This window comes from Chiroxiphia lanceolata, chromosome 4 (genome assembly GCF_009829145.1).
Source record: "Chiroxiphia lanceolata isolate bChiLan1 chromosome 4, bChiLan1.pri, whole genome shotgun sequence".
Taxonomy (NCBI): Eukaryota; Metazoa; Chordata; class Aves; order Passeriformes; family Pipridae; genus Chiroxiphia; species Chiroxiphia lanceolata.
Genome location: NC_045640.1, coordinates 11,722,198 through 11,740,824, shown reverse-complemented (window position 1 = coordinate 11,740,824; position 18,627 = coordinate 11,722,198). Strand labels below are relative to the sequence as shown.

The window sequence follows — 18,627 nt, the reverse complement described above, 5'->3', positions numbered from 1 at the left end:
TGAAATACTGGTTCTAGCCTAAGGATTAGGTGCTTGGAAAACAAGTGGTATTACATATTGCTCTTTCACATATTATATATTAATCTCATTGTTGCCAAATTCCTTATTATCTTTTTAGATATTTCACTAACTTTCTGCGTATTGTCACTTGGAAAGATTTCATCCATTTCTAGTGAGATTTAAAGCAGACACGTATTTAAGGTTTAAATAAATATGTTTGAGATTTAATTCGAGGAAAGGCTAAACCTTCCTTTTCCAAGGTCAGGTTTTGCTACAAACATATGCTTCCAGTGCTGTTTCCTTCAGAGGCAAGTGGTTTGCTGAGGTTTGCAGGTACCAGTGTGCTGGGGAGACTCGGTGCAGTGACCCGAGAGAGCTGGGGAAGTGCAATGTAAGAAAAACTCTCCATGGTGTGTGTATGAGTACAGAGAAAGGGAATGTAAATACACTAAAGGATTCTGTATCACAGATAATCAAATGAACTTGTCCTGACAGTTACTCAACCAGGCAAATAACGTTCATTAAAGTCAAAGGCACTTTTCCCATAGGACAAGGAGACAAACAGATGATGGGCCATTAAAGTATGGATTTGCAAGTGCGGTCAGCAATGATGGCTAAGGATGATCCACCTCTTGATTAGGTGAGTAGAGAAAGCAGGTAACAGAAGGATTGATCCCCTCCCCAGCAGAGAATGGCATTAGCAAGAGAAAATCAGCAGAACATCTCTCACTGCATCCACACAGCAGCTTTTGCTGAGAAGAAGTAGAGAGGAAATGGTGAAAACTTCTGAAGTGAAATGGGGGGGGAAAAAAGAAAACAGAATAAAAAGGGAGAGATTTCACCCAGAAGTGGGCTGGATTCCTTATAGGAAGATGAGAAATCCATGGGGCCCTTCCTCAGCCATGCTGAATCCAGCTTGATGTGATAATCAATAAAAGTATTTCTGTCTTTGTTGTTTAATTGAATTGCTGCTGCTGTTTAATTACGTAAAGGTGGTGGGTTCTTAGAGCATGGCAGCACTTCATGAGCTAAACAGCAAAGAAACAGAGTTCAAAGCAACACCACCACTCTATGATCTACTGCAAAAAAAAGCTAGTGTGAAAAGACCACGTTTCTTTGTAGTGTTTGTATCTTCTGCTAAAACACAGTAGTACTGAGGTCAAGGAAAATGTCCCCTGGTCACATTTCATACATTTAAATCCTTCCTATGTACTAACTAGCCATGCAGTCCTGTCACTGTATTTTCTGGAACACTTTAAAATTATTAAATCTCACATTAGATTTTATTTTAGCCAGACTTGGACTAAATCCTCAAAAATATTAACATCCATATTATTTTTTTCTCCGAATAATTTGATTTAGTTCAGTTCTAACCAAATTTTTTGAGAGAGTCTGTGTATTGCAAATCCTGTAATGACACCATCTGTGTTTCTTTTTAATATCAGACTTTCTCGGAAAACCCCCATACACTTTTTCCACGTATTTTGACTACACTGTATTTCATGACACCTCTTGCACAGCATAGTGGCAGAAGTTCCAGCTACACAAATTGGTTTAAAATTCTGTCCCTTAAACCTGTGCAGACTATGAAGTACAGACTGAAAAGAGCAGAAATCTCTACTTACTCCGCAGGTTCTGTACAGGGAAAGAGCCAGTGCTGCTGGAAGGGGGCAGGGAACATTTCTGGCAGATGCACTCCTTCCCGTTAAAAGTTACCCGGTCGCCTGCAGGGAAAGGCAACCTACAACAGTGCAAACAAAAGGAAACCAGTTACAGTCTCATGCCTTTATTGAAATTAAATATCTTTCCATTAAAGAACTGATTATTACTCTGGCTTCTTTTTCTCTGCTTGCTCACTTCTCGTTCATGGTTTTCCAGCCACATGGAGGCTGAAGTATCAAAGGGACATATCAAACAGACAATTGCAAATTCGGATTCTACAGCTTCTTAGGGAAAAACAAAATAAATCTCTAAAGATACAAAAACACAATGAGCACTCAAGACCAAATCCTTGTATATCTAAGAAACATAGTATCAGTCAGGGTTGATTGCTAACAGGATCAGTTACAGAATGAAAATAAAATTGGCATTACAAGGAGTAAGTACAGGCAAATGTGGCTGCTCTTATGTTGTTAAAATGCTACACAAGAGTGATGACTTTTATACATTAAAAAACCAGCACTTCTCCTCCCAACTTTTACCATATCAAGGTCCTTCTCTTAATCTACATGCTCCTAAAGCAAATGCTGGTGGAACATTCAAAGGAGAAAACGTATGCCAGTTATAAAACCCACAGTGCCTACATTACCTGTTTGCTCTACTCAACAACAGCTCTCCTTACACTTAATTAAATCCTTCCTTCTTATCAATGTCCTTAAAACAAAAAGCTTTCCGCCCTGCACTTTCTTGTTTAGGCACAGAAACTGCTGAGGTTTTTTCTCTAAGGGGACCAGATGGACAAATCACTTCATATGCAGCAAAGGATGGTGAGGATTTAGAAACACATTTCACTCCACCCAAAGCTCATGTCCGACTAAATCCCAAGCAAGCTATCAAAATAGGGCTTAAGTGAGGCACAAACATAACACAGACCTTCTGCCTCATGGTGAGTTCCATCTGATCAGATTATTTCATTAGCATTCCATTAAAACTGTGCATGGCATTTCCCCACAAATGCTATCAAATTCGTACCAACTGAGAGGTTGTCTTCACTACAAGAGCTGTACAGATACTTCTTCCTAAACTTAAACATTACTTTGCTCCCTAAACCACCTAAGACTGGCTTATTCTACATTTGAATTGCATTTAAAAGAAATTTATTACGAAGATAGAGAACAAAAGCAATGCTGTCCTTTCTTTCTATATAATGTTACTGAAATCTATTTGAAATCAGCTAAGTAAGTGTTCAGCTCTGCCATCCATTTTGGACCACTGGCAATAATTCAAAAATCATGAGGACACATGGAGTTTAAATATTATTATATTTTTGGATATCTGATAATGAATTCTGATTTTCACCTTTTTTTTTTTCCCCGTGCTAATGACTTTATACTCCAAATACTTGCAACCCCCTCACTTACCTAAAGTTAAGGAAAAATATTTTATGGAAATAGACTTTAAAATTGTTTTGATCTTTGACACAACTAAATAGTCCATGTATGATTCTGGCATAAACAGCCCCAATGCCATGCTAGGTGTCCTAAATTTCCATCAATTTAGGAGAGGATTTTCTATCATGAATTTTAGTCAATAACCTAATCAGAAGACAACACTGTTTCTAGTGTGACAGACAGGATGTGATGGAGCCACACTTTAGTGAGCAAGTCTGTCCTATCTTGCAGCAATCCAGCAGCAGCAAGCTCATGTCTTATGTAAAGAAAAAATAATTATTTTTAGTCATAACTGTTAGTAACAGATTTTTATATTTCTTTAAGTCAGAGAAACTTCTAATATGTGGAATAATAAAAGGTTTTCATGAACATCACAACAAAGTTGAGTTTGGAAAGGACCTCTGGAGTTCATCTGGTCCAATCCAGAATTTATTCAAATGAATGTACATACATTTGAATAAAAGTTAGTAAATGTGATATAATTCCATACAGATAATATAAGTTAATGACTAATTACCAAAAACTGTCTCAAAAATGGAGTAATATAATTAAAATGCTGTCCTAGTTTTCTACTGCCAATGTGAAAGAAACCATTTAATCATGTTTTCATTGTAACAAAATATTACACAATCAAGTCTACAACTTAGCACTATTAATTGACATGGAAAGACGCAAGCCAAGGCATGTCAACTGTTCCAGAACTGAGACAAGAACTTGTAATTGATCTCCTACGTGTTTTCAAGAAGACATCTCATCTTGATTTACAGATAGACATAGAGTTATTATAAACACTGATAATCTGCTCCAGATTAAACCCCCACAAAACCAGTAACCTGCTCCACTGATACAATCACACTGCACTCACTGCCACACAGCTACTCTGGCATCTTTCATTCTTATGCACAATTGCATGCCCTGGGCAGGATATTACCTTCAATACTGTTTTGCCAAAGTCTGTATGGACACCAAGAGTGGGACTCAGCTAATGACCCAACCGGGCTCTCATGAGATGTCTCAGTAAAACAGAAGGCTTTGCACCATTAATAATCCTGGGGATGGTGATGTACTGGGAGCTGTGAGCAATTCACTGCTCTAAAGAATGACCATGACTACTTAGCAGTCTTGTATCTGGTATATTAAGAGCAGTAGTCAGAGGTGAGGTTAATATATCTTATTGACTCAGTGATACGCCTAATAAAGATCCAGCTGAACTTCCAGCTGAACAGAGAAGCCCATCTTAAACAGATGCACCAAGCAGCAAGTAAACTAGAAGCAGGGACCGACCACTTGGAACTGGCTCATCTACATTAAGCAACTAGACAATCTAAAAAGAAATAAGTCAAAACCAGAAGGGAAGAATATGATAACTGACCTCCTATGGCTCAAAGACAGAACCAGGTAGATGACACCTACAAACACACCAAAGCTCACAGGCACCACAGCATGTCACAGAGTTTCCTCAGAGGGCAGGGCATGTGAGGGCTTTCCTAGCCCATAAACACATCATACTTGGTTTATTTTCTAAGAGTTTAGTAGCTAATCACAGTGCCCTTCCATTCCAATGGGACAGGGCAATAATTTCAATTCTTTATTGTTTTCCAAATCTGCAAGATACCTTGTGTGGGAAACCAAATAGGTGTTCAACCCAGAAAACCCCCAAAAATCTTCCCTGGAAAGGAAGGTACAATCAAAGGTACAGACAGACATATCCTTCCCTCACAGGTCTTCTAAACCCATAAATAAGTCTCAGAGTTTGCTTCACTGTCTTGTTCACTGGGAATCCAGAATTCATACCCAACACATTTGTCAGTATTTCTGTAACAGCTGACCTCTCCCTTTCACAAGCAGCTCTGCTCGAGAATTTCAACGCCAATAGGAGTGAAGGCACAACAGAAGGTGGTAACAGTCAATTAACAAGGTTTCAGTTTCTGAGCTCTTTAACTTGTGAGCAGTACTATATATAGAATTTTAGGTTAAGAGTAGTGTATCTGCCTTCAAATACAATGATATCTCACCACCAGTCACCCACTGAACATTGCTAGGTATTGCTGAAACCAGGATAGGGTTTTAATTAGCTACTTATCCTTTAATAAATATTCAGTGAGATTTTCACAGTTGGATAATCTATTTTTAAAATGAGAATTAAGAGCATCTTTAAAGCAGCTCTCTGAAATGGCTTGTAGAATTTTAACACATCTATGATTCATTTCCCAGTGAATTTTGTTTTAGCAATCTGCCTACAATATTTGTAAACCCAGAAAAAAACTGGAGGTCATAAAAAAAAAAAATTATATTGTAAAACATCAAATCATCATCAGCCTAATCCAGGGTTAACTGTGTGCTGACACCGGAAAGTCAGGTCCTTGTCTTGTCCTTTGTTGCACCATGCCTCAATCTATGCAGCTGTGGGCAAGTCATTTCAAGCTTTCTGGGACAAAAGAAAATATTAAGTTTTATTCAGAGCAGATAGATGGCCTTCTATTCTTTATACTGCCAGTCTGACTCTGTGGCTGAACAGTCAACTAAATTTGATATACAAAAATTAACAGAAGCATATACTGTCAGGGCTGTGGGGAGAGCAAAGCTATTAATTTCAGTAGCTGACTGCAGTTACACGAGATCAGGTGTAATGTCAGACTGCAACCTAAGGACCTAAGGATCAAATTCTGCTCTAACTTGTACCTGGTACAATCACATCCCTCAAGGTTGCTCCATAGGGACAAATTCAACCCAGGGGATTAAAACTGGTAATACAAAGTAGATATTATGTGCTATCTACTGTCTACATGAATTTTACCCAGGGCAAATGCTAAGTCCTCAAAGCAGGGAAGAACAACCCCATACACCAGTACACCACAGGGGTTAATCAGCTGAAAAGCATAAAAAGATGTAGTGGTCCTGGTGGACACCATGTTAGACATGAGTCTGCTGAGTGTCCCTGCAGCAAAGAAGGCCAACCAAATCCTGGGATGCATTAGTGCAGTCAGCAGGTCCAGGCATGAGATCTTCCCTTCTGTTCCTCATTTAAGAGACTGCAGTGGGTACCATCCTGGGCTCCTCAGGACAAGATTTACTGGGGGGGAGATGAGGGAGATGAGTCCAGGTCCAGAGCTGCAGCATGGGATACATGGACAAGGGCTGCAGGAGATGTACCTGTGCAGCCTTAAAATGCTCAGGGGAGATCTTATTGCTGTCTAAAACTACCTGATGATGTGCATATGAAATTGGAGCCATGCTCTTCTCAAAGGCACAGAGCGAAAGGACAAGAGGCAGCAGACATAAGCTGGAACATGGGAAATGACAACTCAATATAAAGAAAAAAAAATTGAGCTTGTTCAATGCTGGAACACACTGTTCAGAGTCTGTTGGATCTCCATCATCAGAAATATATTAAATGAATGCCATCAGCAGCCTACTCAAACTGGACTTGCTTTAAGCCAGGGGCTGGAGCACAGGAGCCTCACAGATCCCTCCCATCTGACATTACTCTAGGGCTATAGGTATGCTCCATACAGAATCATAGAATCCTGGAATCATTAAGGTTGGAAAAGACCTCCAAGATCATCAAGTCCAATCTTTGACCAAATACCACCATGCCCACTAAACAATGTCATGTAGTGTCATGTTTACTTGGTTTTTGAATGCTTCCAGGGATGGTGACTCCACCACTTCCCTGGGCAGTCTGTTCCAATGCTTAACCACCACTTTCAGTGAAAAAAGTTTTCCTAATATCCAACCTGAACCTCCCTTGGCACAACTTAAAAGGCATTTCCTCTTGTCCTATCTCTAGCTGCCTGGGAGAAGAGGCCGACTCCCACCTCACTACAGCCTCCCTGAAGGTAGTTGTGGAGCAATAAGGTCTCCCCTGAGCCATCTTTTGTCCCGACTAAATAACTCCACTACCCTCAGCCACTCCTCATAGGACTTATATTCCAGACTCTTCCCCTGAAGAGCAACAGACCCTAAACCTGAAGCACTGCACAACACCACTCCTTTGTTCACAAAGAACCATATATTAATAAATATATTTGGGTTAGAATCAAAATGCCAAGAACACTCAGTCTGATTTCAAAATCTTGGTCTCAACATCCAGATGAAGAAGATCACTTCACGAGATGCCTTAAGAAGCACCTGGTACTGTTTAAGTGGGAAACAAACCCTTTCCAAATTCAGCATCTCTACAAAAAGTGAGCAATTAAAAAGCTTTAGCATATTCAAAAAGTCTGACATCATTGCTATGTTTAAGAATGAACTGAATTTGAACTTCTAATTTTCAGTATTATGCTAGTTTCCTAAGGTATACCTACACAAAAGATCTCAGCTTCTTTCTAGAAATAGCAGTGTTATATGCAGAACTACAAAATCCTTTGTTGAAAAAAACAACTGCCTGGCAACAGTGAATTACCTTCTTGAAGATGGTAAAAATATAAATTTGTTGAGAGCAGTTTTAGACCTGAGTTTGGCACAAAACCCCTTGAAGACTATACGTAGCTGCCTCTTGCCACTCCACACACTGTTAACCTCTACATGGCACATTTTCAGCTTCTGTCAATCTGCTGTTTCAAGAGAAAACTTTCTAAACTCAGAAAAACACATAACTTAGATATCCAAATTTTGTAAAGCAAACACGAACCTGTCTTCTTATTGACCTGGGATGTATGTGCTCATCTATTCACCAGAGAGAAAAGCTGTCCTTCTCTCTTTACCATTTACATGTCACAATTTTTTTCAACTTTTAGCTATAAGAATATTGAAATTTAGCAGATAACTATTATATACACTCCTCCAACTGGGTGCATACCCTCCCCGCCAACTTTACTAAATATATTAACCCATAGAACCAAACTCCAGTTCTTTGATATTCAATGCACACACAGCTCATCAGTAACATTGAAATCACAGTCTATGTGATTTCAACATTATATAACATGATACAAACCATACATATGCTTAACGAATCTATATAACCTATTAACACACTAAGACGTCTCCTGAAAATTCTGTTTTTAGAAGTATTATCACAGATATGACAACACATTTCTTTTTGGAAAACTCAGTGCCCTGCCCCTTCCCATCCTGCATAGAGCCACACTGTCCTGTCTCTGACAGCCACATAAGAAGTATGTGCAGAATTTTAATAAACCTCAGCTTCTATTGCTACAGCCCGCTTCAGTTTTCTTCCTCTTTCTGTTTCACTTTTACAAACACGTGAAGCTTTTGGAGGCAATGTCTTTGGCAACCCTCTGGAGGACACAGCTCCTTCCAATCAGTGAAGCTGTAAGAGTAAGATTGCTCACCCACTTCCTGGGAATTCAGCATAAGCATTTAATCTGCAATAGTTTTCAGGCTATGTTGTTATTCTTCCACTCATTCCTAGTTTTAGGCGTTATCATCAAAACCCACAACAGTTTCACTAGACTATGAACAGCACTGGAAGAAGAAGGGATTCTTGCCAGCAGAGCAAACATGCAATTAAAACCTGAATTTTTTTAAGAGCCACCTGGTCAAAACAAGATAGAGAGAAACAATCAAATAGAATGGCACATTAAACTGTACTTTTAATAGTTTTTCTCTGAATACCAATTAATTTTTTTCAGATTTTGACTTGTGGAAGTCCTGGGCAATAGCATCTGACTCCCAAAGGATGCCCAGGGATGAGCTGGGTTTCTGACACACCAGCTTTTTCACAGAGTAGGGCAGCAGTTTATAAACACACTGCAGAGGGTACCAGGGAATAAAGCTCTTCTCTGTAACACTGGGCCATGTGGCATGCAACAGTAGTAATATCAGGAGCTCCAGGAGACAAACAGGCTTGGACTATGGACTTTTTCCCACTGCTTCAGCCAGCTAGATTTTCTCACTGCTGCTACCACCTGAAGCAATATACACTTCCCACTTGCTTCTATTCAAATCTTGTCTTCTCTGAAAATAAGAAAAAAAGGAGTTGCTACTGTCACTGGTTTACTATTCAATGTAAAAACAGTTTAAAAGTGTTACTTCAGCAGCTACAGAAATATATGGGTCGTAGAAGTGTTCACTTAAGGCATTTAAATTTTCACGCTGAAGATGGTAAGAGCCTGGCTTGGTTTCCATGAGAGCAGGATCAGCCCCACTGGCAGGCAGTCACCACCTCTCAAGTCCACACCATTCTGGAAGTCAGGTTTCTAACACAGCACCCACATTAAAGTCCAGCTATAAAAGACAATGCCAGATGCATCATGGGCCAACTGCTTCAGACAGTGTGCTTTGGCCCAGTATTTAAGGCTTCTGCCCATCTATAAGAAAGGAGGACACAAATGGTTCTCCTGACTCTTCCCACCCAAGGAAATGCCACGGTAGAGGGCTTTACAATCCTGTACACAAAATCAAATGGCTCTAATTTTCTTTCCTTTTAATATCACTGTTTTTGTAAACAAACAAACAAGTTCTTTTTTTGCTTAAATCACACGTATTTATAGTCTGCTCACCTTATTTTTACTGAGGACGTCACTCAATAAAATAAATGCTGATGCTATTTAGATAGGACATTCTTTACCATAAAAAACATAAGTTATGTGTGGCTTGCAATGACCGAGGTAATCGAAGCAGTGCTGACTTAAAGCCTATAAACAGATGACAGGATTCTTCTGTTGCTCTGCACCACAAATCAGTGTTACAACCCCCCTGGGAGACACTAATTGAATCCTTCTGGTCAGCAGGGCATTAGCTGGCTCTGATGAAGACAATATGAATTTGTGTGTCCTGCTAAGGAAAGCAACAGAAGGAAATCTGCGTCTCTCTACTGAAGTTTTCAACAGCAATAATTAAAAACAGTGAAATAGCATTTAATACAACTATTTAGTTATACAGAACATTAGGCTTCACCACACATGATATTTGTAGCATGAATTTCACAGTACTGCAATTCAGCTCACCTGAATTCTTAGACACTTAAAAATAAATAGTTTAGTAATCAAGAAAATTATTCCAAATTTCCAGGGAGATGAGACAAATTGTACCACCAAGCTCCAAACCATCAGCTGAAGGACTGATAAATACAGCAGGAGTTAGTGTATCCAACAGCCTGACTGAAAGCAGTTAGGTACCAAGCTGCCAAGTACAGTAACACACAGGTAAATAATTTATGCATGAATGCTAAGCCCTAAGGGTGTGGCTGAGGATACAAGTGCATTTGGCAGGAAAAATGGAATCAACCAGTTTTTCGATTTCTCTTAAACGAAGAAGTACCTTGCTTTACAGAAGGTACTAGTGCTAAGAATAAAGGTACCAAGAATTAGCTGTGCTCATGTGTAGAAGGCCTGTAATACTGCCAGACTTCAGGCCAAGAGCACTTGCAGTCAGATCTCACTTATGAGATCCATTTGAAATAATTTTTCCTCCTGTTAAAAAAAGAAAAATTAAAAAAAAAAGATTTTAGCCTTTTCTGTTACCTTTGCTCTTCATGTTTGTTTAAAGTATCCAAAAGGAAAAAATGCCCTATTAAACCTATTAAATTTGGCCAAAATTTAATATAATAAAGGCTTGTCAATCTCACGAGTCTTCCCCTTAGCATGGTTATTTAATTATTCCTGCAATTGCTTTATTAAATCGAGATCCTGCCATGAGCCACAGCTGTTGTGGAATTTGAAGTCCTGCTTCTACGTCAGCACAGGAGGACACCTGAGCTCGGCAGCCCCACAGGCCAGGCAGGTTTGGGTGGCAGACGGCCACAGCGACACGGACACGCTGGTTTTGGACTGTACAGTCACCTGCACGAGCCACCAGGACATAGACATGGTGCATCAGTGCCTCACTGTGCTTTCCCTTTCAAAGTGGGGTTACTTTTCTTGTACTGATAAAGGCTTAAGTTTAGCCAGAAAAATTACTGCACGATTTCTATTTGCTCCAAAATCCTGTAACACTACATTTCCTGAAGGTTTAGTGGACTTCAGGCTTCTTGCCCAAGTCTTCAATAGATTTGTTTGTGCTATTTCCATACAAGAGGATTATGATGCAGGTCAAATGGAAAACATCAGTCGCTTGTAGTGCTGAGTCTGGGACTTGTGTGGGAAATGATCCCCCTGAACTACACTGGGGTTTAGTGGGGAAAAAGCTCAGATGCTGTGTCACTTGTCACGTTCATGGCTAATGGAGATCCTTGGTGAAATCCAACACGTGTTCCTGAGCCCAGGACCCTTCTGTCCTATTTTAAATGGCTCTTGAAGTTTCTGGGAAGAAGCACTGTGAAACTTCACTTTAAATCTATTAATACGGTGTCCAGCTGGCTCACTGAAGACAGCCACTGGCATTGGAATCCTTTGTAACTTCAGTCAACAACTGACGAAACAGCAGAAAACCAGAAAAACAAGGCAACATTTGGGACAAAACATCTGATGGTAGAGGCAGTGGCAGTTTTTAAAGTACTTTGAAAACCTCAGACATAAGATATCAGAAAAACCAGAAAAAAAAATTTGGAAAAAAGGGAGGTACTCAAAGATTGCAGATTTTTTAGTTCTGCAATTTTTTAAGGAGTGGATAACAGAAAGCAGAACTTTTTTTTTTTCTCATCTATAGGCTATAGGTTTGAATGCCTGGCATCCCTCTTTCAAATCTAGCTTTTAAATGAAACAGAACTTCATGTAGAAAACATACCTGCAGACAGCACACACAAAACAGTCTGGGTGATAGGTTTTGCCCAGTGCTGAGACCACTTCTCCCTCAATGAATTGATCACAACTGAAGCACCGTGTGCCATAGAGTCTCTGGTAGTCCAAAGTACAGATGTAGTCTCCCTGTCTCACAAAAAATCCTCCTTGAGCCAGGTCACATCCACAAGCTGCAGAAAGAGAAAATGCAGACTCAGCAGGCTGAAAAAGCAAAGCTCATGATCTAATACAATTCTGATTTTTCATCTGTGGGTCCTAGTGGAATATTTAAGCTCTTCATCAAACAGGTTTATGATCACAGAACAGCTATGCATCTGAAAAACACTACTTTTACAGTAAATTACATCAGTCATGTATTTTGTACATTAATAGTCTGGATTTATTTCACTTAAAAATATTAACTTCAGTGCAGTGGCTGCAAGTACAAAGTTAAGGTCTGGAGGAGTTGAGTTCAGGGTTAGCATATACAACACCCAACATATTTAAGAGGTTAAAGGAAATGCACAAAGGATATAAACCTTCAAAATCTAAAGCTCCAGTGTTACAAAGAAACTTCTCTGACAGATTACAGGTGTCTGATATTCCTCCTGGACACAAAAGTGGTTAAAATACTGCTCTCTCTAAACGGGGGATCTGATGCACATGGCAACTGCTGTAATCTTCCACAAGGTTACGAGATCCTTTTTTTTAAATCAGATTTTACGTTCACCCGATAAATATCACTCACCAAGCATGAACTGGAGGCACCTCCAGAACCATCTGCTCCTGGTAAAAGTAGAGTTTTAATCCTACCTGTCAATTTCTATTTTTTAAGCTAAATCTGTAGGAAAGGGTTAATGTTGATCAACCAAAGACTTGTAAGACTATTCAGGGGCTTTCTCTGTTGCAACAAGGATGGAGCTAGGCTGGTATTTTGAGAACATTTTAAGATGGGAAAGGAGAGATACAATGGTCTGGTGAAGTCATATAGAAGTAGACAGCAGAGATGTAGAAGATAATCCTCATCCATATGGACCAGAATCCTCAAAAACAGACTTGATTTGATTTATATAAGGAGAACTGGACTTCAAAATGGTGGTTCTGCTGCTGTGCTGACTACTACTTTACTCCAAGTCACAGCATCATACTTGTTACTATATACTTCTGCTCCTGGGGGTGTTCATTTAGGAATGTGTTTCCATCAGCAAATGATGCTTCCAGTCAAACAACGCTGAACAGAACCGCGGCACTGTCACTACTCACATCCAGTACAGAAGAAGAGTGGGAACACTGCTTATCAAATTTGGGCTGCATGTACAAAACACTGTGGTGTTGCTCAGTGCCTTGGTCCCAAAATAGCAGAAGTATCCACACTTCTAAAGTTGAACATTGAGATTTCTGCTTAGGTACCTGGGAGTCCACAGGCACTTTGGCTTTTAAATGTAAAGTCTGCCAACTCCCACTAAAGCCTGTTTGCAAAGTCAGAATCAGTCATCTTGCACCTAAAGTACGAGAAATGAGTCCAGCAGGAATGCTCAAGGCACAAAGTAACACACAGAACACAGAAACCCCAAGAAAGCACAGGATCCTGAACGTTCATTCAAAACCACATATAATCACCCACCCCTTTTTTATCATCTTTCTTAACCATAGCACAGGAGGGTTGGGCTCAAGGCCCTCCTTAAACCCCTAGTGGGCATTTAAGTTCTCATCATTCTCCCTATAAATGGCCTCAATCACTAGGTGACAGAAAACAACAATCATGCTGAAACTGTATTAGTGTATGGTCAAGAACTGAAGAACTATGGCTTAATTAATATTTCTTCTAAGTCAAAACAGTTCCAATTATATTGCACATGCCATGGACAACAACTAGGGATTAGATGATTTATCTTGCATTTCATTGTTCATGTCCTTTATCTCACAGGCTTTACATATTTGCTCTAACATTTTTATTTCTCACCCTTGTCCTAATTTTTGCTAAGGATGTGCTTTTCAAACAGACTTTTCAAAATACCCAGCATGACTTGCTGAATATCATGAGTTTCTTTCAGCCTATATATTTCACCTAGGTATATACTGGTGTGACAGAAGTACAGATCAACTATGGATTTAAGATGATGCTGAACAGTATGCTGAGTTGATACTAACAATGCCCTAAAGTAGTTTCAAATTATATCAGACAGTGTTTAAACTTGCAGAGTGGATCATAAGAGAAAAAAGGTAAAGGACATAATTGGTTTCCTGAAGTGAGAAAGGAGGGGTTATGTCCCTATATATGTTTCTTTATGCCTGTAGTGGCATATCTTACTGCAGTGCACCTGGACAAAGGCACCAAGAACTGCTGTGAACAAGAAGGCAGGTACTGATCAACACATTTTGGTCTGCATCACCCCGGAGGGACTTGGAGCTAGGCTTCTATAACACAAGGAAGATGAGTTGAAAGCCTACCCACAAATTATCTGCCACTTCTCTGTTGTACACTTTTGCCACTGTTCACCAGCTAAAATGAGCTGTAAGCACAAGCAAATCTCTATGTTTTTAAAGCTGATGTGGGCCCTAAATGGAAGTCAGGCAGGCTCTGTCTCACAGCTGCTAACAAGGCCCTGGTGCAGTGTTTCGGGCAGGTGGGATCGGCAACAGTTCTGCCACTGGCATTTGGTGACACTTTGTCTCACCCTGAAGATATCTGCTTTTTTCTGTGCTGTCACTAAGGTTACAACTACTCCAAAGTTGTGTATTGCTCCAAAGCAGTTTGCACTAATGCACTTAATCCTGCCTTCTCAAGAAACCCTGCAGTGAAACTGCTTACCCAAAGAGAGACAGAAAAACAAGTCATTGGGACTTCAAAATAAAAGCTGATTTTGGCATCCTCTCATCAGGCCCCTGTCTCCATCACTATCCCTTCAGCTGCCCTATATGCAAAGAGTGGCTGAATTCACTACGGAAGAACACAAATTCCTCCATATTCATTTGAACAGCAGAATCCTAGAATCCTAGGATGGATTTGCTTGGAAGGGACCTTAAAGATCATCTAGTTCCAAACTCTCTGCCACGAGGAGGGACAACTTCACTAGACTAGAAGGTTTTAGCTGAAGCAACCTTATGTGTGTCATATTAAAGAAAAATAATATTATTTTTAAATGAAAACAGGCTTTTCACGCAAAAACATAAGGTACGTTGTAAAATATTTCTTCAAGGAAAAAAAGCTGGGATGCAAAGACATGAAACAGGCATAGCCATCACACAAGTTTTTATTTGCACCAGTGATATCAATTTTGATACAAGTTTTCAGTGTTTTAGCATTCCAAAAGGTTTCAAAAATAACTGGTATGTAACCTTGATGCCACCTTTGACCCTCCTAATCTCAGTTCTTGTAAATGGACTTTCCTTCAAAATTCTAAAAAAGAGAGTCCATTAATGCAGTTTTTGGTTCAGAAAACTGAGCGTGGTGGGCTTTGGCCATTTCTTTCCATCTTGTTTTGGCACATAAAGACCAAGTATGTGACAGTTCACGAGATGTAACCCTCTGCGAAGTCTCCATATTTATTCATGAGTGAAGGAAAATCTAGCTCCTAAGTGAAACTGGAACACTGGAGGGAGCCTTCATGGTTATACTTTCCCTCTTACTCACAGACTCTGCAGGATGGGGGGAAGTCACAGCTCTTTCACAAGCCAAACACTCCTCCCCTGCTCTTCACACATTATTCCACCACCAGCCATAGCTCTAGTCACAAACCCTGGTGTGCTTCCGCACTTTTTGAACCATCTGATACAATTTAACTTGACACCCAGCTGACCAGAGAAGAACACAGGGGTTCTAGCTAAATACTGGCTTCGATACTAAAAAAGTCATGGTTCAAGGCTGAGAAGAGTTGTTCTGAAAAGAGACCCACTAGCCATCCCTCAGGTGAGATGCTGTGCCCTTCGCCTACTACTTAAGGTGCACAGAGACACTGCCCATCTGAGATGATCCTGCACACCTGCAGAGACAAGGAACCAGGGAAAGGAAAGCTGGAGGAAGTCTAGGGAGAATGTTTAAAGGCACCTACCAGATCTTACTCTCCTAGGACAGGAAATCAGCGTTATGTCACAGATCCACTCCTACCCAGCACTTGTCATCCAAAGTGAGTATCTGGGGGTAGGTTTATTTATAACCTGGAAACAGTTTTCAACAATTTCTGGTGTTCATCTTGGTGAAACAAGAAAAGCACTTCAAACATAGCACTTTATGTTAATGAAGAGACTAACAGAGTAACTCAGCTGCTTGTCTTGGTATTGCCCTGCTTTAGCATTCCAAAAGGTTTCAATGCCTTATCCGGAACAGTTACAAGCTTTAGGAGTAGTTTTTAAGTAGCGAATAAATAAGTGTTTTTCTCTTCTTATGGTATTCAGCATCAAGACAACACTTGGATGTGCTATGGGACTTGAGGTGGATGATATCCACAGCATTTTTGAGGAGGGAATCTGAGCATGACTTCCCTGACTAGATAATTCCACTCTTCAAGATGGTTTGCAGTTACCCGATACCAAAATACTTCATATATAGATCAAAGGTGTGCCTCTATTGGTTTAAAAACAGACTGCTTTTATCCCCAGCAGAGGAATAGACATTACAGACACCTTACTGCCTGTAACAGCACCTGAAGCATCATCATTTACACAGTGTGATTTCACAGTCAATCTAACTCCATAATTCTAAGTCCGTTACTGGTGGATGAAAAGTTGGACATGAGCCAGCAATGTGCATTTGCAGCCCAGAAAGCCAATTGTATCATGGGTTGTGTCAAAAGCAGTGCAGCCAGCAGGTCAAGGGAGATGATTCTGCCCCTCTACTGCACTCTTGTGAGTCCCCACCTGGAGTGCTGTGTCCAGCTCTGGGGCCCCCAAATACGAAGGACACAGACCTGTTGGAGCAGGTCTAGAGGAGGATCACAAAGATGCTCAGAGGGCTGGAGCACCTCTCCTATTAAAACAGGCTGAGTTGGGGTTGTTTAGCTGGGGGAAGGGGGGGCTCTGGGGAGACCTTGCAGCAGTCTTCCAGTGCACAAAAGGGGGCCTACAGGAAAGACAGGGACAAACTATTTTTAGAAGGGCCTGTTAAAATAGGACAAGGGGTAATGGTTTTAAAACAAAAAGAGGTGCAATTTAGACAGGATATATGGAATAAAATTTTTACAACGAGGGTGGTGAAATGCTGGAACAGGCTGTCCAGAGAGGAGGTAGCTGCCCCATCTCTGGAAACATTTAAGGTCGAGTTTGACAGATCCCCAAGCAACTTCATCTAGTTGAAGATGTTTTTGCTTATTGCAGAGGGGTTGGACTAGATGACCTTTAAATGTTTCTTCAAACCCAAACTATTCTATGATTCTGTGAAAATAAATAGCAGCAAATCAATTAATCAATGCATTTTAGGCATTTTGCTATTCCACTACTGTCTGCCATCAGTAGTGGTATGTACTGTACAAACTGCACTGTACAAATATAAAATGCATCTATGTGCTAGCAAATGAGCCTGCTGAAAGCATATTAATCTTTTGGCTGCGTGCTGGGCCTAAAAATCAGCTGTGTCCTGAGATGCTCAGAGGATGCAACACTCACTGTGCTGCTGTACACTACAACAGGCTGTAGCAGCAGTGTGCACTGGTGGTCTTGTCACCCAAACAGAGCTGTTCTCCCTTCAGTCTGCCAGACAATCAAGCAAGTTGTTTATTTGCATGTGCATGTATGGAGCCTATACTTTTCCCTCCCATTTGCTGCCTGATGTAAGCAACCAGGTGTGAATCTAACCAACAGAGGAAAGAGAGGCAAAGACACTAAAAATAAAAAAAAAGGGAACAAAGACCCATTCATAACATTGTTAAAAAGAAAACAAGAAAATAACCTCTAGTTGCTCAGAGCTAAATAAAAGTTTTCTTCGTCAGCAGTGTGGCTTTATGTCCATTTCTGTTATTTTCCTCCTTCCATGAGATGGGTGCCAGTGGCTAAGATCCCAAGAATGACATGTAGTACGCTGCTGATATTATTCTCTTTTGGCAGCTAAATTTTATATCTTCATACACTGTAGATGAAGTTTGGGAGCCCGTTCTCCAAAAGCCCATGATTATATGTAGTACATTCCTCCTGACCACTATGCCTGTCAGAAGAAATAGCAACCACCTGGAAAACTTCCACTGCTACAGCTTTGACTTAAGTTTAAACTGACCTGCAATTAACCTGAAGCAGTCTAAGCTTGTTTCCAGAAGATGACTGTGACTGTGACACTCCTGTTGCATGGTCTGATGTGGTAAGCCCAGATAACCTTTTCACAAAGCTTTTGGGGAAGTCTTTCCCAGCTTGAGTTTGCTGGCCATGCAAAATCTGCATGGGAATATCATCCCAATCACCCTCTTAGTCAATTCATACCTTCTGTCTATAGCTGAGACAGAAATAAGATGTAAGGAACCTTGCAATGGTATATATTCAATATAATTCAATCACTTTTCCTACGCAGGAGTGATCATATCTGAAGTCTTTCCAAACAGATGTCTGTGAAGTCAAGAATACTCAAGCCTGTCAGTCACTAGCAGTGTATTAGCAATAATATCTGACATATCAGCTATAATCTCAAGGACTTGAATGCCACCTCATTTTGTTACTATCCAGGGCAAACAAAAGCATCAAGCAGCCCCACAAAAGTCTTGGACAGACCTGCTGGCCCCTTTCCCAGCTCCCATCTAGGAAATGCAGGAAGGTAGACAGTTCTGACTGAGGAGAACAATCAACTTTCTGGAGCAGAAAAGATACAGAGAATTGTGGGGATATAGTATATCCATCCTGAAACACTTCACCACGAATACATAGCACTGATAAAGCTATGAAGGATACAGTGCACAGAGCATCTACACAAGCTC

The 18,627-nt window shown here is 40.4% G+C and overlaps 1 protein-coding gene across 15 annotated transcripts in view; it reads right to left on the bottom strand.

Moving 5' to 3' along the window:
- ABLIM2 (actin binding LIM protein family member 2) overlaps window positions 1-18,627 on the bottom strand; it is a 140,273-nt gene that overhangs the window by 76,466 nt on the left and 45,180 nt on the right. For all 15 annotated transcript variants that reach the window (XM_032685220.1, XM_032685225.1, XM_032685222.1 and 12 more), the window contains exons 3-4: window positions 11,742-11,925; window positions 1,626-1,741 (exon numbers count right to left, since the gene is read on the bottom strand). In XM_032685220.1, the coding sequence (XP_032541111.1) occupies window positions 1,626-1,741; window positions 11,742-11,925 (300 nt within the window). The remainder of the gene's footprint in view (window positions 1-1,625; window positions 1,742-11,741; window positions 11,926-18,627) is intronic.